General features: G+C 43.7%; 1 protein-coding gene and 1 long non-coding RNA gene across 15 annotated transcripts in view; one reads left to right on the top strand and one right to left on the bottom strand.

The window, feature by feature from the left end:
* SEMA6D (semaphorin 6D) overlaps window positions 1–22,016 on the top strand; it is a 107,327-nt gene that overhangs the window by 69,288 nt on the left and 16,023 nt on the right. For 8 of the 11 annotated variants that reach the window (XM_063926068.1, XM_063926066.1, XM_063926067.1 and 5 more), the window contains 11 exons: window positions 775–894; window positions 1,349–1,437; window positions 4,531–4,748; window positions 4,869–5,000; window positions 5,178–5,333; window positions 6,514–6,687; window positions 16,988–17,128; window positions 17,216–17,293; window positions 17,760–17,818; window positions 18,144–18,200; window positions 18,829–18,996. In XM_063926068.1, coding sequence (XP_063782138.1) covers window positions 775–894; window positions 1,349–1,437; window positions 4,531–4,748; window positions 4,869–5,000; window positions 5,178–5,333; window positions 6,514–6,687; window positions 16,988–17,128; window positions 17,216–17,293; window positions 17,760–17,818; window positions 18,144–18,200; window positions 18,829–18,996 — 1,392 coding nt within the window. The remainder of the gene's footprint in view (window positions 1–774; window positions 895–1,348; window positions 1,438–4,530; window positions 4,749–4,868; window positions 5,001–5,177; window positions 5,334–6,513; window positions 6,688–16,987; window positions 17,129–17,215; window positions 17,294–17,759; window positions 17,819–18,143; window positions 18,201–18,828; window positions 18,997–22,016) is intronic. The other 3 variants (XM_063926069.1, XM_063926070.1, XM_063926071.1) reach the window with 3 other exon arrangements.
* The window catches only part of LOC134932044 (uncharacterized), an 86,098-nt gene continuing 65,027 nt past the window's right edge, over window positions 946–22,016 (bottom strand). For 3 of the 4 annotated variants that reach the window (XR_010179237.1, XR_010179238.1, XR_010179235.1), the window contains 3 exons: window positions 15,914–16,157; window positions 4,505–4,678; window positions 946–1,691 (listed from right to left, as the gene is read on the bottom strand). This is a non-coding gene — a long non-coding RNA (uncharacterized LOC134932044). The remainder of the gene's footprint in view (window positions 1,692–4,504; window positions 4,679–15,913; window positions 16,158–22,016) is intronic. The other variant, XR_010179236.1, reaches the window with a different exon arrangement.

Raw genomic sequence — 22,016 nt, 5'->3', positions numbered from 1 at the left:
TGGCAATTAAAACTGTCCAAAGAAGATTCTGAAATACAATATAAAATGTAAATAGCATTTTTGTTACAACCCAACCGTTTAGTTTTTTTCAGAATCTTTATATTGCAATCACATCTAATATATACATTGTGTTGCTTTTACATTTGGTTGATTGCAGTTTTGTATGCAATCAGCTCTTTTCTGTTATGACGTCTTTTTGTTGACTGCACGACATTTTCATGGGTGCGATACAAATTACTGACGCCGACATCCAGACAATTAAAATGCAGACAGGGACGGGGTAATTATTTTACCCCTCCCCTGTTCCCTACCCTAACCCATCTGGGGTGGCAGCTAGAGGGGGTGTCAGCTGGGGCTAAGACTCGGGGGGTGACGAGTAGGGCTAACCCCCCCCCCCAACCTCTAGTGCCTAACCCTAACGTCGTTACCCCCCCGGGCCCTAACAATCACCTTGATACTTACCTTCAGGATATTGGCAGTCGGTGTTCCGGTGCTGGGATTCTGAGTAGTGTTGGGATTCTGGTGACGTTGACATGAACACCGGCATCCCACGTGCCGGAGTGCTAACCGAATCCCTTTTTCACCTATGGTATTTTTTAAAATGTGTTTTAAAATCTGTCTTATGAAGATGTGTTGATCGTAAACTTTATCCTTGTGGGAAAAGCATTCTGTCTGAATATAATTCATTTGAGAAAGCATTTTAATAACTGCTGCATGTATAGCTCCCTATTTTTAAGTTGGTCATCTCATCAGGAGTTCTGCTTTATTTCTTAGAAGGGAAGCTATACTCTGCTACCATGGCTGACTTCCAAGCCAGTGATGCTGTGATCTATCGAAGCATGGGGGATGGATTTGCTCTGAGGACAATTAAATATGACTCCAAGTGGCTAAAAGGTACTTGAGACCTGGCTTTTATTAATAATGACATAGAGATCAGACACCTACTTGATTTGGGAATGAAGCGTAACACAGTTTAATAGTATTTCTCAGAAATACACTGCATATTAAACACCCTGGATCCTTTTCGCTATGACACGGCTATATCTAGCATGCTGATGCATCAAGGTCTTTACTCTAAATGCATATTTTTTCCCATTTGCAAAATGGTTTATGATTGATTCTGCAGTAAAAAAAAATCTTAACTGTAATGTAAATCCTTTGAGGCCCTTTTACACTCCATTAGGCAGCATTAAAGACTGCAAGACCAATTAAGCTTGAATCCCCCCCGTATTTATACATCAAGTCAGGGATATGTAAGCTCACCGTGTTTGCATTTTACATATGAATTCAAGATGTGTTTTGCGTGGAATTTAGCTGATATATGTATCCTGTCTGGCTGATTTTCCAGAACCACATTTTCTGCATGCGATAGAATACGGAAGCTATATCTACTTCTTCTTTCGGGAGATTGCTGTGGAGCATAATAATTTAGGCAAGGTAAGTGCAGATTTGGGGGCGTTCCAAGTCCGAGGATTGAAATGGTGCTAGCAGAGATGCAGAGGGAAGTTCTCAGTAGAAATCAAGTTTACCAGCTAGAACAAGTCAGTGCTTGCGAAACCTCTCTGCTGTTATAAAATTATCCATTAGCCTTGGGGTGTTCATTTTCATCTGCTTCTTAGCCACAATTTCTATTACTGTGATATGTGCTTCGCTCTTCTTTAATTAATCTTCAAAGATGGACTTTACGTGACCTAGAAAACAAATGTACATTGTGAAGACTAGGGGGGTAATTCAGAGTTGATAGCAGCAGCAAATTTGTTAGCAGTTGGGCAAAACCATGGTGGTCATTCCGAGTTGTTCGCTCGCTGCTATTTTTAGCAGAATTGCTAATAGGCTAAAATCCGTCAGTTCTGCTCATGCGTATGCACAGCAGGGCGCACGCGCTAAGCAATTTTACACAAAACTATGCTATTTTACTCACGGGCGAACAAAGCTTTTCAATCGCTCTGCTGATCGTAGTCTGATTGACAGGAAGTGGGTGTTTCTGGGCGGAAACTGACCGTTTTCAGGGAGTGTGCTAAAAAACTCATGCGTGCGAGGTAAAAACGCAGGAGTGGCTGGAGAAGCGGGGGAGTGGCTGGCCGAACGCAGGGCGTGTTTTTGTGACGTCAAACCAGGAACTAAACGGACTGAGCTGATCGCAATCTAGGAGTAGGTCTGGAGCTACTCAGAAACTGCATGGAAATACTTATAGCAGAATTGCTAATCTTTCGTTAGCAATTGCTAATCTTTCGTTAGCAATTCTGCTATGCTAAGATACACTCCCAGAGGGCGGCGGCTTTGTGTTTGCATTTCTGCTAAAAGTAGCTACCAAGCGAACAACTCGGAATGAGGGCCCATGTGCACTGCAGGGGGGCAGATATAACATGTGCAGAGAGAGTTAGATTTGGGTGGGTCATTTTGTTTCTGTGCAGGGTAAATACTGGCTGCTTTATTTTTACACTGCAATTTAGATTTCAGTTTGAACACACCCCACCCAAATCTAACTCTCTCTGCACATGTTATATCTGCCCCCCCTCCCCCCGCAGTGCACATAGGGGGTCATTCCGAGTTTATTGCTAGCTGCCGTTGTTCGCAGCGCAGCGATCAGGCTAAAAATCTGCATTTTTGCGCATGCGTATGCTCCGCAATTCGTAAGCACGACGTACGGGTACAAAGCCCATTGTGCTTGTGCACAGGCTCTAGCGAAGTTTTCAGTCGCACTGGCGGCCGCAAGAAGATTGACAGGAAGGAGGCATTTCTGGGTGTCAACTGACCGTTTTCAGGGAGTGTTTGGAAAAACGCAGGCGTGTCTGAAAAAACGCAGGCGTGGCTGGGCGTTCGCTAGGCGGGTGTATGACGTCAAATCCGGACACAAATAGGCTGAAGTGATCGCAAGCGCTGAGTAGGTTCAGAGCTACTCAGAAACTGCACAAACTATTTTTGCAGAGCTCAGCTGCACATGCGTTCGCACTTCTGCTAAGCTAAAATACACTCCCCAGTGGGCGGCGGCATAGCGTTTGCACAGCTGCTAAATCTAGCTAGAAAGTGATCAACTCTGAATGACCCCCAGGATTTTGCCCAACTGCTAACAAATTTGCTGCTGCGATCAACTCTGAATTAGGCCCTAGGTGTCTTATAGATTGGTAAATTCAAAACTAATAATAGTACATGGCTTATTCCAAAATGGCTGACAGAATCCTGCCTGACCCTGATTAAGAAACCACTTTATTTCTTGGCAAGGATTAAATGCATAAATATGTTTAGATTTCTACAGAGGTTCCATTGTGCCTCCCAAATGTTAAATATTTAAATGACACAAATGCAGTTTATGATACTTTGGCTACATTATGGACATTCCACTGTAAATTATTAAACTATTTACGCATGGTTAATTAAATACTTTACAAAAGGTGGGGAATCTGTGCGAGTGTTGTGGGCTTTGTTCAGCGGTGCATTAAAATGGACATCAGGCTGTAGTTAAATACAGTCTGCTTTCTTTCAGGGCTTAATTCGGATAAACTGGAGCTTGCTGAAAGCAAACTTGTGCACAGTATTGGGAAACTAGGAGAAGCTACCAGTATACACTTGTCCTTTTTTGTCAATTTATACAGTAAACTTCTTTTTCTTTAAAAAAAAAAAAAAAAAAAAAAAGGAATTCAGATTATTCACGTGCTTTAAAAATAGGAGTGTCACGCAGGACTAGAACATGAGGCATTTAATTGTCACCTAAGGGATTGTGGGAGTAAACATGCAGATTCTTCACACAATTATTTAAGTGAGGATTAAATCACGTTTTCTTAGTTTGAGGCAATTTAATAGCAGGACCATCTGAATATTATTATTATCTTTATTTATATGGCGCAAGCAGGTGTCCAATGCGCCGTCCAGGGAAAATTATAATGATACATAAACTAATCACTATCAAAACAGTACAAGGGGAAATCAAACAGTGAAATATTTAGACATCTTAGTGAGTTGCTGTTAATAACAGTGGCAACAAATGCCCTGTGAAGGGCACACAGAAAGGATCAGAGTCGCTAACTTTTAATGCAAAAGCACTGGAAACCGGTATAGCACAGGGAGAGAACCAGGAGGCTGGAGGGCTCACATTCTAGGGGAGTAAAACGAAATAAAAAGGAGCGCTAAATAAATTAAAAACAATCGACCAAATAATAATAAAAATTGCAAACACCTGTGAAAATAGAAATGGTTAGTAAATAATGTTTTTAATGTATTTACTAACCATTTCTATTTTCACAGGTGTTTGCAATTTTTATTATTATTTGGTCCATTGTTTTTAATTTATTTAGCGCTCCTTTCATTTCGTTTTACTGCTATTAATTATCTAAAGGAGCAGCTTCACAATTTCCTTTGAAGCGCGGGTCAGTCATCACATTCACATTCTAGGGGAGTTACATTTTAAATAGGATTTTACTATAATCTGTTTTAGGCGCTTTTGGCTCATTGTAACCTTCTGACGCTAACGTTTATAATTACTCTTGTTGATTTCTAGTAGTCTTACGTTTTGGCTGTGGTTGGGTTTTTCAGGCTGTTCATTCCCGTGTGGCACGCATATGCAAAAATGACCTGGGGGGATCACAGAGAGTCCTGGAAAAACACTGGACATCATTTGTGAAGGCAAGGCTCAACTGCTCTGTTCCAGGGGATTCTTTCTTCTACTTTGATGTTCTGCAGTCTATAACAGACATAATAGAAATCAATGGCATTCCTACTGTTGTTGGCGTGTTTACTACACAGCTAAATAGGTAAAGAGGAGAACAATCTGACTTCAAATAGAGTCCTTCACTTTCTTCTTGGTTTCACAATAGTTTCCATTTAATAGTGCACACCAGAGAAATTCACATTTTTTTCTTTTCTCCTCTCAGTATACCAGGTTCAGCGGTTTGCGCTTTTACTATGGATGACATTGAGAAGGTATTCAGAGCAAGATTTAAAGAACAAAAGACTCCAGACTCTGTTTGGACAGCTGTACCAGAAGACAAAGTACCCAAACCAAGGTATTAAGCAAAAAGATTGGCTCTACAGATAGTAACGATAGATACAAAAAAAACACAGCTCTGAAAAAATGGTTGTTCTCCCCTCTGTATTTAAAAGGAGTTTTGGCTTCATATATCACAGGACTTTGTGACAAGTGCTATATTGCTCCCATTTACCAAAGGTTCTCCTTGTTTCAGGCCCGGTTGTTGTGCTAGGCATGGCCTTGCTGAAGGATACAGGGCCTCCACTGAATTTCCAGATGAAACTCTGGCCTTTATAAAGTCCCATCCATTGATGGATTCCGCAGTTCCTTCTATCACCGAAGAGCCTTGGTTCACTAAAACCCGTATCAGGTACAATATTAAGTATAAAGGCACACTTCACATGGGATCTTCAGCTATAAAATATTTTTCTATGTTGAATGGGATAATGGCAAAAAGAGAGATGCAATGGGGTCATATTTTGAGGAGACATTTAAAGTGCTGAGCCAGTATTCAGCCTGTCGATTCACTGGGCTCAAAAAAATCACTCCTGATGGGGCGATTCAATTGTTTTTGCGCCCCCGCACTTGCATCTAATCTCCTATCACTTTAGACGGGGTGGTATTCAAGTGATTGTTTCGGCAGGCGTGAGTAACTGGGAGGGTATCCGGACTCTGAGTCGACACCACGTAGGTCGACACCCATTGGTCGACAGTGAATAGGTCAACACTAGAAATATGTCGACACGGACAAGGTCTTCATGCAAAAAGGTCGACATGAGTTTTTAAAAAAATTTTTTTTTTTTTAACTTTTTCATACTTTACGATCCACATGGACTACGATTGGGAATGGTAACCTGTGCCGAGCGCAGCGGTAGTGGAGCAAGACACCTTGCCCGAAGCCGGACACGGTGCACTAATTGGGGTTCCTAGTCACTGAAGAAAGAAAACGACATAAAAAACCATGAAAAACTCATGTCGACCTTTTTTCATGTCCACCTAGCCACTGTCGACCAATAGGTGTTGACCTAATGGGTGTCGACCTAGACACTGTCGACCCTGAGTCCCATACCCACTGGGAGCCCAGTGCTTTTCGCACGTCGTGCCAAAATAGACATGTAAAAGTGGGTTTAGACGTGTAAAGTGGTTAACTCATGTTAACTATTGGGTGTGCTGCTGAAATGCGTCCAAAAGCTGGACTTTTCACACATTTCTCCTCACCACCCCAGGAGGGTACGAGCAATAATAATGGGCAACGTCCTTTCAGGGCAACAATTGAATAGCTCTATCGGGCGCTGGGCACCCTAAAAAAATGTAATCCCCCCCTCCTTAGACTAAATATTAGTTCATTCCACAAAATGGCTGCCAGCTCTTTGTACAGGTTACTGGTCTACTTTATTTGGTTATTGTGAATAAAATTATGTTTTTATATTTTAAGTGAGAATTATCATCTCTATCTATCATTCAATTCTAAAAGCCAGTGTAGTATTATTCTTCTTCTTCTTATTATTATTATTATTATAACTACTGTATATTTTGTTTATTCATTTCAGGTATAGATTGACAGCTGTAGCTGTGGACCACCTTGCTGGCCCTTACCTCAACTATACAGTCATATTTGTAGGCTCCGAAGCTGGCATTGTTCTGAAGATCTTGGCTAAAACTAATCCATTATCTTTGAATGACAGCGTATTGCTGGAAGAAATTGACGCCTACAACCGTGCTAAGTAAGCATTACCTTGTACAAAACAAATGTATTGATTCCACGTTAGTCTCCTGTATCAAGTAGAGCAGTTTCAGTCTGTTTACTTCTATTGATAGTAGGAAAAATACCTTTATAATAAGAATATAGGTTTAAACCTGAAATGATATATTTAACACAATAATCTGTACATCAATAATGTATATTTTCTCTGACGTCCTAGTGGATGCTGGGAACTCCGTAAGGACCATGGGAACTCCGTAAGGACCATGGGGAATAGACGGGCTCCGCAGGAGACTGGGCACTCTTAAAAGAAAGATTAGGTACTATATCTGGTGTGCACTGGCTCCTCCCTCTATGCCCCTCCTCCAGACCTCAGTTAGAATCTGTGCCCGGCCAGAGCTGGATGCACCTAGTGGGCTCTCCTGAGCTCACTAGAAAAGAAAATATTTGTTAGGTTTTTTATTTTCAGTGAGATCTGCTGGCAACAGACTCTCTGCTACGTGGGACTTAGGGGAGAGAAGCAAACCTACCTGCTTGCAGCTAGCTTGTGCTTCTAAGGCTACTGGACACCATTAGCTCCAGAGGGATCGAACACAGGGCCCGACCTCGATCGTCCATTCCCGGAGCTGCGCCGCCGTCCCCCTTGCAGAGCCAGAAGACGGAAGGTAAAGATGAAAAACGGCGGCTGAAGACTCCTGTCTTCATTAAGGTAGCGCACAGCACTGCAGCTGTGTGCCATTGCTCCCATAGCACACCACACACTCCGGTCACTGTTGGGTGCAGGGCGCTGGGGGGGGGGCGCCCTGGGCTGCAATTAGTTTACCATTTTGGCACAAATAGCACATAATACAGTGTATAACACTGTATATGTGCAAAAACCCCCGCCATTAACATTATAAAAAGCGGGAGAAGCCCGCCGCTGAGGGGGCGGGGCTATCTTCCTCAGCACAGCCAGTGCCATTTTCTCTTCACAGCTCCGCTGGAAGGACGCTCCCCAGGCTCTCCCCTGCAGTATCCAGTACAACAAGGGTAATAAAAAGAGAGGGGGGGCACATAAATTTAGGCGCAATTTGTGTTAATAAGCAGCTATTGGGAAAAATCACTCAGTATAGTGAAAATCCCTGTGTTATATAGCGCTGTGGTGTGTGCTGGCATACTCTCTCTCTGTCTCCCCAAAGGACTTTGTGGGGTCCTGTCCTCAGTCAGAGCATTCCCTGTGTGTGTGCGGTGTGTCGGTACGGCTGTGTCGACATGTTTGATGAGGAGGGCTACGTGGAGGCGGAGCAGGAGCCGATAAGTGTGATGTCGCCCCCTACGGGGCCGACACCGGAGTGGATGGATATGTGGAAGGTATTAACCGACAGTGTCAACTCTTTACATAAAAGGTTTGATGACGTAACAGCCTTGGGACAGCCGGCATCTCAGCCCGCGCCTGCCCAGGTGTCTCAGAGGCCATCAGGGGCTCAAAAACGCCCGCTAGCTCAGATGGAAGACACAGATGTCGACACGGAGTCTGACTCCAGTGTAGACGAGGATGAGACAAATGTACAGTCCACAAGGACCATCCGATGCATGATTACGGCAATGAAAAATGTGTTGCACATTTCTGACATTAACCCGGTTACCACTAAAAAGGGTATTATGTTTGGGGAGAAAAAACAGCCAGTGACTTTTCCCCCATCTGATGAATTAAATGAATTGTGTGAAGAAGCGTGGTGTTCCCCTGATAAGAAACTAGCGATTTCTAAGAGGTTACTGATGGCGTACCCTTTCCCGCCAACGGATAGGTTATGCTGGGAGACATCCCCGAGGGTGGACAAGGCGCTCACACGATTATCTAAAAGGGTGGCACTGCCGTCTCAGGATACGGCCGCCCTAAAGGAGCCTGCAGATAGAAAGCAGGAGGCTATCCTGAAGTCTGTATATACACACTCAGGTACTATACTGAGACCTGCTATTGCTTCAGCATGGATGTGTAGTGCTGCAGCAGCATGGTCTGATACCCTGTCAGACAACATTGATACCCTCGACAGGGATGCTATTTTGCTAACCATAGAGCATATAAAGGACGTCGTCTTGTATATGAGGGATGCACAGAGGGACATTTGCCGGCTGGTATCTAGAATTAATGCAATGTCCATTTCTGCCAGGAGAGTATTATGGACTCGGCAGTGGACAGGTGATGCTGATTCTAAAAGGCACATGGAGGTTTTGCCTTATAAGGGTGAGGAATTGTTTGGGGACGGTCTCTCGGACCTCGTATCCACAGCAACAGCTGGGAAGTCGACTTTTTTACCTCAGGTTCCCTCACAGCCAAAGAAAGCACCGTATTATCAAGTACAGTCCTTTCGGCCTCAGAAAGGCAAGCGGGTCAGAGGCGCATCCTTTCTGCCCAGAGGCAGGGGTAGAGGAAAAAGCTGCATCAGACAGCCAGTTCCCAGGAACAAAAATCCTCTCCTGCTTCCACTAAGTCTACCGCATGACGCTGGGGCTCCACAGGTGGAGCCAGGTGCGGTGGGGGCGCGTCTCCGGAACTTCAGCGACCAGTGGGTTCGCTCACAGGTGGATCTCTGGGTTCTACAAGTGGTATCTCAGGGATACATGCTGGAGTTCGAGGCGACTCCCCCTCGCCGTTACCTCAAATCAGCCTTGCCAGCGGCTCCCAAGGAAAGGGAGGTAGTGCTGGCGGCTATTCACAAGCTGTACCTTCAGCAGGTGATAATCAAGGTTCCCCTCCTTCAACAGGGACGGGGTTACTATTCCACAATGTTTGTGGTACCGAAACCAGACGGTTCGGTGAGACCCATTCTAAATTTAAAATCCTTGAACACTTATGTAAGGAAGTTCAAGTTCAAAATGGAATTGCTCAGGGCGATTATTGCAAGCCTGGAAGAGGGGGATTTTATGGTGTCGCTGGACATCAAGGACGCTTATCTGCATGTCCCCATTTACCCACCTCACCAGGAGTACCTCAGGTTTGTGGTACAGGACTGTCATTACCAATTCCAGACGTTGCCGTTTGGTCTGTCCACGGCACCGAGGGTATTTACCAAGGTATTGGCCGAAATGATGATACTCCTTCGGAAGAAGGGAGTTATAATTATCCCGTACTTGGACGATCTCCTTATAAAGGCGAGGTCCAAGGAGCAGTTGTTAGTCAACGTAGTACTATCTCGGGAAGTGCTGCAACAGCACGGCTGGATTCTGAATATCCCAAAGTCGCAGCTGATTCCTGCGACGCGTCTGCTGTTCTTGGGCATGATTCTGGACACAGAACAGAAGAAGGTGTTTCTCCCGGTGGAGAAGGCCCAGGAATTGTCATCTCTGGTCAGGGACCTCCTGAAACCAAAACAGGTGTCGGTGCATCACTGCACGCGAGTCCTGGGAAAGATGGTAGCTTCTTACGAAGCAATTCCCTTCGGCAGGTTCCATGCAAGGATCTTTCAGTGGGATCTGTTAGACAAGTGGTCCGGATCGCATCTTCAGATGCATCGGCTGATCAGTATACAGATGTGGATAAAACCACAGGGAACCAGCGCTCAAACCCTATTTGTAGTGGTGAGTGATACGGTTATAAAGTGAAGCTAAAATCAATAATGAAAAAGCAGGTAATATACTTAAGGTTGTTTATTCTAAGATGCTGAGATACTTTCTTTCCCAACAGGTATAAATTCGGTTTAAAAGTCAATCAGTGATTGGGGCACGCTCCTGGTTTGAGCTTAAATTCTGAAGTGCAAGGTTCAATTGAAAGAACAAATGCTGTAATCTTTGTAAAGTCGAAAAAAAGAAAAAGAAAAATGCCACAAAAAAATATTAATGATAATATGTACTAAAGTCCAAACGGTTTACAAGTCTATACAGACAGCGGCGTCCCGCTAATCTGTGCTCTGAAGTGAAGGATTCTCTTGTGAAGTGATGAACAGTTGACAGCGGTAGTGTATGCTTTGGTTAGAGTGGAGAATAAGGACCCTGGACTGGCGCTGACTCCCAGAGGAAGACCCTAACAGGTCGAAACGCGTTGGAGCTACCCATCTATACTACATTGGACTGAGGACGAATATTCACTACAAAGAAGGACAGTACTGCTAATCCTTTCCGCAAACCATCCGGTCACGTGATCCGGAGTTCCGGAAGCAACCGGTTGCCAGGCGACGGAAGAAGCCCGAGACAGAGGAGAGTGGAAGGCGGAGGGGAAGGGAGAAGGTAAGTCCCTGTAGGAGGAGGAGAGGCGCGGCCGGCCGCTCGGAGAGCCCCGGCCGGGTCCACTTCGCCTCTGTGACAGGCGCACACCCCAGGTAAGCGGCCCCACAGAGCGGGCCTGATTCGGGCGCTCTACTGTGGGACGTGCTGCAGGAGGAATAGCGCCAGTCCAGGGTCCTTATTCTCCACTCTAACCAAAGCATACACTACCGCTGTCAACTGTTCATCACTTCACAAGAGAATCCTTCACTTCAGAGCACAGATTAGCGGGACGCCGCTGTCTGTATAGACTTGTAAACCGTTTGGACTTTAGTACATATTATCATTAATATTTTTTTGTGGCATTTTTCTTTTTCTTTTTTTCGACTTTACAAAGATTACAGCATTTGTTCTTTCAATTGAACCTTGCACTTCAGAATTTAAGCTCAAACCAGGAGCGTGCCCCAATCACTGATTGACTTTTAAACCGAATTTATACCTGTTGGGAAAGAAAGTATCTCAGCATCTTAGAATAAACAACCTTAAGTATATTACCTGCTTTTTCATTATTGATTTTAGCTTCACTTTATAACCGTATCACTCACCACTACAAATAGGGTTTGAGCGCTGGTTCCCTGTGGTTTTATCCACATCTGTATACTTACCATTTAAGGGGGGGTGGGACACCCCTCATTACCAGCAGCACAGCCCGCCTCAGATTAACACCTCAGTGCGCAGAGAACCCATTTCTGCATCGGCTGATCACCCTGTCCCCGAGGGCCAGGGTGTCTCTGCTGTGGTGGCTGCAGAGTGCTCATCTTCTCGAGGGCCGCAGATTCGGCATACAGGACTGGGTCCTGGTGACCACGGATGCAAGCCTCCGAGGTTGGGGGGCAGTCACTCAGGGAAGGAACTTCCAAGGACAGTGGTCAAGTCAGGAGACTTCCCTTCACATAAATATTCTGGAACTAAGGGCCATTTACAACGCCCTGAGTCAAGCAGAACCCCTGCTTCAAAACCAACCGGTGCTGATTCAGTCAGACAACATCACGGCGGTCGCCCATGTAAACCGACAGGGCGGCACAAGAAGCAGGATGGCGATGGCAGAAGCCACAAGGATTCTTCGATGGGCGGAGAATCACGTGCTAGCACTGTCAGCAGTGTTCATTCCGGGAGTGGACAACTGGGAAGCAGACTTCCTCAGCAGGCACGACCTCCACCCGGGGGAGTGGGGACTTCATCCAGAAGTCTTCACGCTGATTGTAAATCGTTGGGAACGGCCACGGGTAGACATGATGGCGTCAAGCCTCAACAAAAAGCTAAAAAAATATTGCGCCAGGTCAAGAGACCCTCAGGCGATAGCTGTGGACGCACTAGTGACACCGTGGGTGTACCAGTCGGTTTATGTGTTCCCTCCTCTTCCTCTCATACCCAAGGTACTGAGGATTGTAAGAAAGAGAGGAGTAAGAACTATACTCATCGTTCCGGATTGGCTAAGAAGAACTTGGTACCCAGAACTACAAGAAATGATCTCAGAGGACCCATGGCCTCTGCCTCTCAGACAGGACCTGTTACAGCAGGGGCCCTGTCTGTTCCAAGACTTACCGCGGCTGCGTTTGACGGCATGGCGGTTGAACGCCGGATCCTAACGGAAAAGGGCATTCCAGATGAAGTGATTCCTACGCTGATAAAGGCTAGGAAAGACGTGACAGCACAACATTATCACCGTATATGGCGAAAATATGTTGCTTGGTGTGAGGCCAGGAAGGCCCCTACAGAGGAATTCCAGCTGGGTCGATTACTGCACTTCCTACAGTCAGGAGTGACTATGGGCCTAAAATTAGGATCCATAAAGGTCCAGATTTCGGCCCTATCTATTTTCTTTCAAAAAGAACTGGCTTCACTGCCTGAAGTTCAGACGTTTGTTAAGGGAGTGCTGCATATTCAGCCCCCTTTTGTGCCTCCAGTGGCACCTTGGGATCTTAACGTTGTGTTGGATTTCCTGAAATCCCACTGGTTTGAGCCACTTAAGACCGTGGAGCTAAAATATCTCACGTGGAAAGTGGTCATGCTATTTACCTTAGCTTCGGCTAGGCGTGTGTCAGAATTGGCGGCTTTGTCGTGTAAAAGCCCTTATCTGATCTTCCATATGGACAGGGCAGAATTGAGGACTCGTCCCCAATTTCTCCCTAAGGTGGTATCAGCGTTTCATTTGAACCAACCTATTGTGGTGCCTGCGGCTACTAGGGACTTGGAGGACTCCAAGTTACTAAGATGTAGTCAGGGCTTTGAAAATCTATGTAGCCAGGACGGCTGGAGTCAGGAAAACTGACTCGCTGTTTATCCTGCATGCGCCCAACATGCTGGGTGCTCCTGCTTCAAAGCAAACTATTGCGCGCTGGATCTGTAACACGATTCAGCAAGCTCATTCTGCGGCAGGATTGCCGCATCCTAAATCAGTAAAAGCCCATTCCACAAGGAAGGTGGGCTCTTCTTGGGTGGCTGCCCGAGGGGTCTCGGCTTTACAGCTTTCCCGAGCTGCTACTTGGTCGGGTTCAAACACATTTGCTAAGTTCTACAAGTTTGATACCCTGGCTGAGGAGGACCTTGCCTTTGCTCATGCGGTGCTGCAGAGTCATCCGCACTCTCCCGCCCGTTTGGGAGCTTTGGTATAATCCCCATGGTCCTTACGGAGTTCCCAGCATCCACTAGGAGGTCAGAGAAAATAAGAATTTACTCACCGGTAATTCTATTTCTCGTAGTCCGTAGTGGATGCTGGGCGCCCGTCCCAAGTGCGGACTTTCTGCAATACATGTATATAGTTATTGCTTAACTAAAGGGTTATTGTTATGAGCCATCTGTTACTGAGGCTCAGTTGTTGTTCATACTGTTAACTGGGTATGGTTATCACGAGTTGTACAGTGTGATTGGTGTGGCTAGTATGAGTCTTACCCTGGATTCCAAATCCTTTCCTAGTAATGTCAGCTCTTCCGGGCACAGTTTCTCTAACTGAGGTCTGGAGGAGGGGCATAGAGGGAGGAGCCAGTGCACACCAGATATAGTACCTAATCTTTCTTTTAAGAGTGCCCAGTCTCCTGCGGAGCCCGTCTATTCCCCATGGTCCTTATGGAGTTCCCATGGTCCTTACGGAGTTCCCAGCATCCACTACGGACTACGAGAAATAGAATTACCGGTGAGTAAATTCTTATTATTAGAGCTATTGTCCATATCTGACGTAGGCCCCAGACCTCTGTGTGTCTGAACAGCCACCACCCAGAAACGCAGCAGCAGTACATTGCCAATACCAATGCATCTGAACCACTACTGCGCCTCTGTGCATACACACCACCTTTTAGTGACGTAGATGCATGTGCAGTTGTAGAACATTGGCCATTTGCGATCGGCTTTGCTTGCGACTTAGAATCAACCCCATTGTATCAGTCCTGTGCAGCCTCCGATTACCAGCACTGTGCTAATGGCAAATAATGGACATAATGGTAGCACAGGGATGGTAAAAGCAAGGGGCTGGATTAAGGGGATATTGATCAAAGCTTGACGAGAGATAAAGTAGAGAGAGAGGTAAAGTGCCAATCATGTTACAGGCTGTGTTTGAAAAATGTCCGCCAGGAGCTGCTTGGTTGGTACTTTATCTCTCTCCCACAGAATGTGTAAAGTCATTTCTGAGCTTATGTGGTGGGTGCCTAGTAATAGCCGGGAGGGGAGAGCCTCATCCGATTTGTAAGCAGTTACTACGCTAATGAGGTAGCCTGGTTTTTAGTACACAAAGGGGATCTCAATGAAAGTCCATGGGTTGATTAGTTATCTCCCCCTGCTTTCGCCAAATGCTTTTGACGGGTGTGGTATGTTTCCCCGGCGGTGGGGATCCCGGCACCCAGCATACCGGCGCCGGGATCCCAACCGCCGGAATGCCAGCAGCTGGGAGAGCTCAAAAGAGCCCCTTGCTATGCGCGCCACGCTATTTATTCTCCCTCCACGGGTGTTGTGGACACCCCAAGAGGAAGAATACTTGTCGGTATACTGGCGGTCGAGATTCCGGCGTTGGTATTGTGAGCGCCGGGATCCCAACAGCCATTATATCAAGTGCCACCCACTTTTGACAACAACATTATTTAAGAGCATGTTTAGTGCATTGAAAATATGTTTTAGATAAAATTTCTAAAGGTCCATCTGGTGCAAAGGCTGCAGGAAAACCAGCTCTGCTTTGTAAGAAAACGGGGAGTGGACCTTTTCACTGCAGGTTGTGTTTACTTAGAGATAAGTAATCCGCTAAATAAGCACAGTTTGTGCTTTCCAGCAGAATGTGTAAGACAGGTGTTTTAGAGAATGCTCACTGACCAAATCCACAGAGGAATGAAATAATATCACACAATATGCTGACATAGAGCTACGTTTACGTTTCTCCTTTTATTTATTTCCTTTTCTGAAAAATAGATGTCTAGAACAACAGCTCCAGTATTACATTTCCATATGCTGGAATCCAGTGTTAGCTATGTTTAGATGTGAGTAGCCTGGTGTCGTCCTCATAGGGGTGAATTAATCTATGTGGCAGACACATTATCTAGAAAGTTCTCAGTAGGTTCCCAAACTCTCTGCCCAATGTGAGTGTTCCAGGGGAAATCTCTGCCCACTGTGAGTGTTCCAATGAAACTGTTTGCCCACTGTGAGTGTTCCAGGGAATATAACTTCTATACGGATGAACTTTATGGAAGGGTCATACAAACAATTAAAATGCTGCTATTTTAGGATGATGGTTAATTGCTGAAAAACTATTATATAGTAATGTCAGGGTACTACTGTGGGAGCTGGAGTGTGTAAACATAGTGGCTAATCAGAAATTACAGATGCCGTTTGCAGTCAATAAAAAAGCCACAACTATTGCAAGATACGGGTAGGTCAGCACCAGAAGCATATGCACCCCGGTTTCCACAACACATATGTCACTTACACTTACACCCATGTTTATAGCCATTTATTTTGCTGGAAACATGCAGTTTGGCTGTCCATAATACTTCACAGCAAAAACTACTCTCCACCTGTTGCATACGCACCCAATTGCTGAGCATTTGCAAGCAGACAATCAAAAGTTGTTCACTTTTACTTATGGCTGTGATCATCCAATATATTTGCACCTGCCCATGACCTCCTGCTAATGTATACAAATGTGTCCAGTCTGCATAGCTTGAAATTGGGAAAATCTTCCTCAATGTACTCGGCCTAAGTTAGAATTCCCGACTCTTCAGGCAGAAGCGGCCAACATCCCATCTATAGGTCAGAATTCAGATGGACACTTTTCTGCGAATGAGAAGAGCAGTTTAATGCAAGATGTGCTACTATCAGACCCACAATAACCAGTTTTGAGTCTTCATTCATTATTATGTCACACTTTAAACCCAACATCACTTTTAGGACAACAGCAATTTGGAGCAAGGTTTTTGATGCTGTGGGAGAAGAAATTATTATTTGATTTTTGAGAGTTAAGGCCCGTACACACTGGCCGATATATCGGCCGTTCTCTTGAACGGCCGATATATCGCGGGTCCGTCGGCCAGTGTGTATGGCCGATACGTCTGTGAACTCCGTCGTTCACAGACGTATCACGTCGGCCCCGCAACACAGCTGACGGCCAATATATCTAACGATATATTGGCGCGTCGCTGTGTGTTACCGGCGGTCGGCCGACCGCCCGTACACATGCTGCGGCAGCCGGCGGTGATTGACAGCTGAACTGGGCAGGCGTGTGTACACGCCCACCCAGTTCGTGACGTCAGTCCCCGATGGATCGGGCAGTGTGTATGCACAGCACACTGCCCGATCCGTCCATAGATATATCTGCCGGTCAATTGATCTGCAGATATACTGTATCTTTCCAGTGTGTACCCACCTTAACAGTATTTTTAAGCAAAACAAGCAGGAATGCAGAATGCTGTATTTTTAAAGCGGCAATCAAATGATTTCCTCTTTAAAAATTTGGGCATTCTCGGACGAAATACTACACCTCTGGCAAACTCGGACCCTATTACATTTACCCCGAAAACTTTGGTTTTATGTTTCAACCACCAAGCCTTAAACTACAAACACAACTCCCCATGTGTATGAATCACACATTATCGTCTCTTTTGTAGGTGTTATGGGGACAGTGAAGAAGACCGAAGAGTTCTATCTCTACAGCTGGACAAAGATCACCATTCCTTATTTGTGGCATTTTCAGGATGCATAATAAGACTCCCACTTAGTCGTTGTGATCGATACGGCTCTTGCAAAAAGTGTGTATCATTTTCTTACCGAATGGTTGCCAGATTGCTTCCGATTACATTGGGAGTCCTACTTACATCTTTCTCATTTATCTGCAGGTCTTGCATCAGTTCAAGAGATCCTTACTGTGCGTGGCTGAATCATGAAACCTGCGGCAGAGTAGAACCTGGCATATTGTAAGTGAGAGTCCTCTCTATGGCTGATTGTATTGATATAATGAAGGTTACCGGAATGCCTAAAGCATTTTATTAGGATTATATATGTCTTCTTTCCCCCACAATGCTTGTCAGTGTGACTGAAATGACTTGTGTTTAGTAATAGAAATTGCTGTGTGTGTTTTATATTGTATTTCTAACGTAATACTTCTGAGACAGAAAACATTCATCCTAGCAGGAATAGTAATATCTGCTTTCAATCCAGTTGGGAGATAAAGTATTGCACCTCTGGAGAATCCTATTAATTATCACAGAACAATCCTGCTGTACAAACAAGTGTAAATTGGCTTTCTATGTTTACACAATATTGTTCGTCTTGTTGGATCTTGCAGTTCTGATATTTTTTTATACGTGTAAAGTAGGGACAATGTAGAATGCTGGCTCTGAATAGTCCATAGTAACTATTTTCTTTCCTTGCTGTGTGCAGCTTTGGGTATGAACAGGATGTGGAGCATGGTAACACGGCACAGCTTGGAGATTGCCATGGTAAGTGCCTAACATTGATGTCTCATTACAGCCTTTTACTCTGTACAAATTACACCCAGAAACGCACATACTGTACCACTTTTCAACCTTAACTCGTTTTGTTTCATGAACTAAGCTGTCTTGCATTTACTACCAAAAATGAAATGTTGTTTTTCTTAGTATATTGCATTTTTTGGGCTATGTGCAACTGCTTAAGGACTTAAACAAAAGAAGAAACGTAGTTATAAAATAAATTCTATTTTTGCTTTTCATTAAGACTTTATAACTTTTTTTTTTTTGTTTCATTTGGCTTCTTTTTACTGATGACATGTTCCTTTAATTTTAGAAAAAATGCCTACTACAACTACACCAGATTACAAAATATTTGGCGATCCAACATCTGGTTAGTTTTATTAATTTTATCTAAAACAAACTGCCTTTTCTTTCGGTTCAGCATTTTCTGCTCTTATGACCCCCCCCCTTCTTCCCAAATCCCTTTCGCAGTTGGCCTCATTTCTGTGCTTCCACTTCATGCACTCACTTATTGCAAGGAAAGATAGCCCTTTTTTTGTTTGTTAATTTTTAAAAGGAATAGATCAATCACCTTTGTGTGACCGCATGTTGCCCGATTGCCCGTCATTGATTGATGCGTCAAATATTTTATTAAAAGTCTAATTAGTATGTGACATTTCCACAGCATGAAAGCCAGACAGCTTTCATTACAGCTATCCATACATTTGTCAAAACATGTTTCTCATCTATTAGTTATAGATGACGGTCACATTTTTCATACTACATCTCTATATTTGATTGCACATTTACTCAAATGTGTATTCCTGGGCTTTAAACGTTTGTCTTGTTCTGTTTTGTATGACTTCAATGGCTCAAAGTAATGAAACAAACGTAGCAACATAAATTCATTTATTAGACTTATTTACAGATTATGCTGTAACATAATATATTTGTTTGGTATAAATAAGTAGAGCTGTATGTCTGAATACAATTTAATGAACATTTGTTTGCTACCACAGACATTGAAGTTTCTTCCACTTCTCTAACCACAATGACAAGTAGCCCAGTCATTCTTCCTAAAGTGATTGGTTCCTGGAAACCCAGGATGACTGGCTCTCGGGAATTTGTGTATGAAGATGACCCAAACTCCTCTGATTATATTGATACATTAACAGGTGTCCCAAATGGTAAGGCCTTAAAGGGGAAGAACTTAAACTGAGTGAAAATCTGCAGCCACCAAACTACATTTTCGCAGTTTAAATGATGTGTATTCTAAGACATGCAGCAAATCTATATCACAGTGCTGCTCTAAGTGGGCTGACTGTGATTTCTGCACCCTGTAATACAGTATAACACTGTGTACTATGCAGTAACAAAGTAACTACTATTAGTAGAATGTGTGGCAGATTTCCACTCAGACATGGCAGTGTATTTTTGTTTTTGCTTCTTTTATGTTGAATGCTTTTTTTTATTATTTATTTCATCTTTTGCTTTTTTATTTTGTTCACTAATTGTGCGGAAAAGTAGTGTTACTTAGCTCAGAAAAAAATAAGATTATACAAGATATATTTTATATTCCCAGAGAAGTTATGAGACATTATATTAAATCATTTTAGGATTACATGATTTTATAGGGGTCTTTCACTCCACACTGGTACATTGGTAGAGATTTTTACCATTTGCATAATACAGGCCCATTGCCTGCAGGAACCTGCAGGCAATGGGCCTGTATTTGGGGAAATCTGCTGAAATTATAGACACCATACACTTTTACCGCTGGTGCAAGGTTTCTCCAGAAGAGATCCAAATTATTGTTATAGCTTTAAGGAATTTAGTAGCAGGTTACAAGAAAGCAGGGAAAATACACGCAGGCTTCCATATTTATTTGTAGCTCTGCTAAAACACCTGATTTTGCATATACGCATTTGTACACATTGGGATCTAAGGTTGACCCCGGTCAGTGGCCATTTTTTTTTTTAACCAGAGCGGCTGCGTGTGACGGCACACAGCCGCCTCGAAAATGGTCCCACCCTGCCCCCATTTTTCCAGGGCCACCCACGCAACACCTTAACCCCGCACCCACAACACCATCGCCAGTCAATCACATTGTGGTTGCATCTTTCGGGGATGCGACCATAATTTCTATGGCCATGCAGCCACTGTGTGCCCGCTACACATGCGCAGTTTGCAGCCACTGTGCGCCAAATGCCTATATGCAGGCTGGTCTAAATACCCCCCATTGTCTATAGCAAACATTATTTACAGTATATTCTTAGATTTTCTAACCTTCACACTACAATTCTGATTGATTACAAGGACAGTACCACAATTTTTATAAATTGGATATGCTACATGTGCAGCTAGCTATCCAGGGTCAAAACATTCACGATCACTAAATGAGAATCCGATCTCATCTCACTAGCTAATCAAAGTCTAATGCTACGCAAGTTACTTTGATTCAGTTCCTGTCCAGAATCCAAGATTGAAACAATAAGACCCTGTTTATACTATATTGCCTCGAAATCTTGGACTACACTACTGCTAGAGTGCAACTATTGTGACGTATGTAACTGCTTGCCACTATTACATGCAACCAGCTGAGCAATCTGTAACCTCTGGTTCATATAGGGATTGCCATGTACAGATGGTCTGGTGGGTTGCAAGCAATAGTGAAAAACTGTCACAAGTGTCACGATTGTCGGTGTAGTGCAGCGCAGCCATAGCTTAGAAGTCAGTAGCGTATAAGTATTTTTAAAGATTTGGACTTGAATAAGTTTAGTAAGTTCATTGATGTGAATAAATGGAGCCTAGAATCACATGGTTAGGTCAAAGGCATATTGTCTTATTTAAAGGTTTCTATAAAAAATCAGAGGGCCTATCATATCATCACCCATAGCACACTACACATCTGATATCTCTATGCGTCTGCCATTTTTCAGTTAAAAAAAAATATATTTACTGCCCAGTGATTAGATCAAGGTTTGGCCGCTTAATTTATTTTTATTTTTTTACTATTCTGAGTACCTTTTTTCATCTGTGTTCTTTTTTGTTATGTACTATTTATATTGTATGTTTTTATGTTCCTTTTTTATTGAGTTATTCAGTTCTTTTCTCAGTTCTGTGTTCAAGTTCATTTTTTTCTTTGCACACTGCCAATAAAGCTGATAACCCAGAGCATTTCTCGCTGAATGTTCAAAGGCCTTCCCACTAACATAAACCAGCTTTCTCTATACTTATAACATTTACTCCGTTTTAGTAGAAATGTTTCTACCACAGAATAAAGTAAACAATACAGCTTAAGTTAGAGCACATGTCTTAATTCTAACCACTTGTTTAAACTTTCAGAGTATTTCCCTTTCAGGCTTTCCTATGTGTGAAGAGTTTAACTTCTTGTATGTCTGAGGTTGCTCACTTACCTTCTTTGAGAGGTTAATGAACACTAACCTAATTTTTTTTCTCTGTAGGTTAGATCTAGAATCCATCCTTTATTTCTTCATGTACAATACAGTTAAAAGATTGTCAGTGAAACCCCCCTTCTTTTTTAACATAAATAGGTAAAATGAAATGAAATGTAGCTTAATGTAGAATATTCATTAAAAAGTAGACCGTAATATTGTAACAGCTCTACATCTATCAGTGGACCGTATGGGCCGGATATAATGACGCTCTAGTTTTTTTAAAGGGGAAATCATTTACAAGGCAAAACCATGCCTTGTAAGTGATTGCCCCTGTAAAAAAAAGGTCTGAGTTTGGCCGGCACCCTGCACGGCCGCCAAACTCGGGCATCATTACATACGGACCTATGTATCTATTCTACCCTGTGTTAGTTAACAACAAGCAGTGTAGATCCTGTTATGCCTCAAGCTTAATACACTTTGGGCCTGATTCACCGGTGCACACAGATAATGCACGGCTGCAAATTCTCACAGATTCTCAAGTACGAAAATATACAAACGGGAGTTCAAGCATTCCCCTTGTACACTGCCAAGCAGCCGACTTCACAAGCCCTGCGATGCCTTTATTGCATATGTGAGCAATGCTCAAGTGCGCTGGTGGTCCTAATTTCTCCACCATTGAATGCAACATCAACTATTGAGTTGCCCCTGCCTGGCACATGGTCTCCCTTGTAACTTTCTTAAGATATCACAGTCACATGCTGAACATGCATATAACACACCCATGACTCCTCCTCTTTTTGCGAAGACTT

This window comes from Pseudophryne corroboree, chromosome 6, assembly GCF_028390025.1.
Source record: "Pseudophryne corroboree isolate aPseCor3 chromosome 6, aPseCor3.hap2, whole genome shotgun sequence".
Taxonomy (NCBI): Eukaryota; Metazoa; Chordata; class Amphibia; order Anura; family Myobatrachidae; genus Pseudophryne; species Pseudophryne corroboree.
This window is presented reverse-complemented; position numbering and strand designations above follow the sequence as displayed.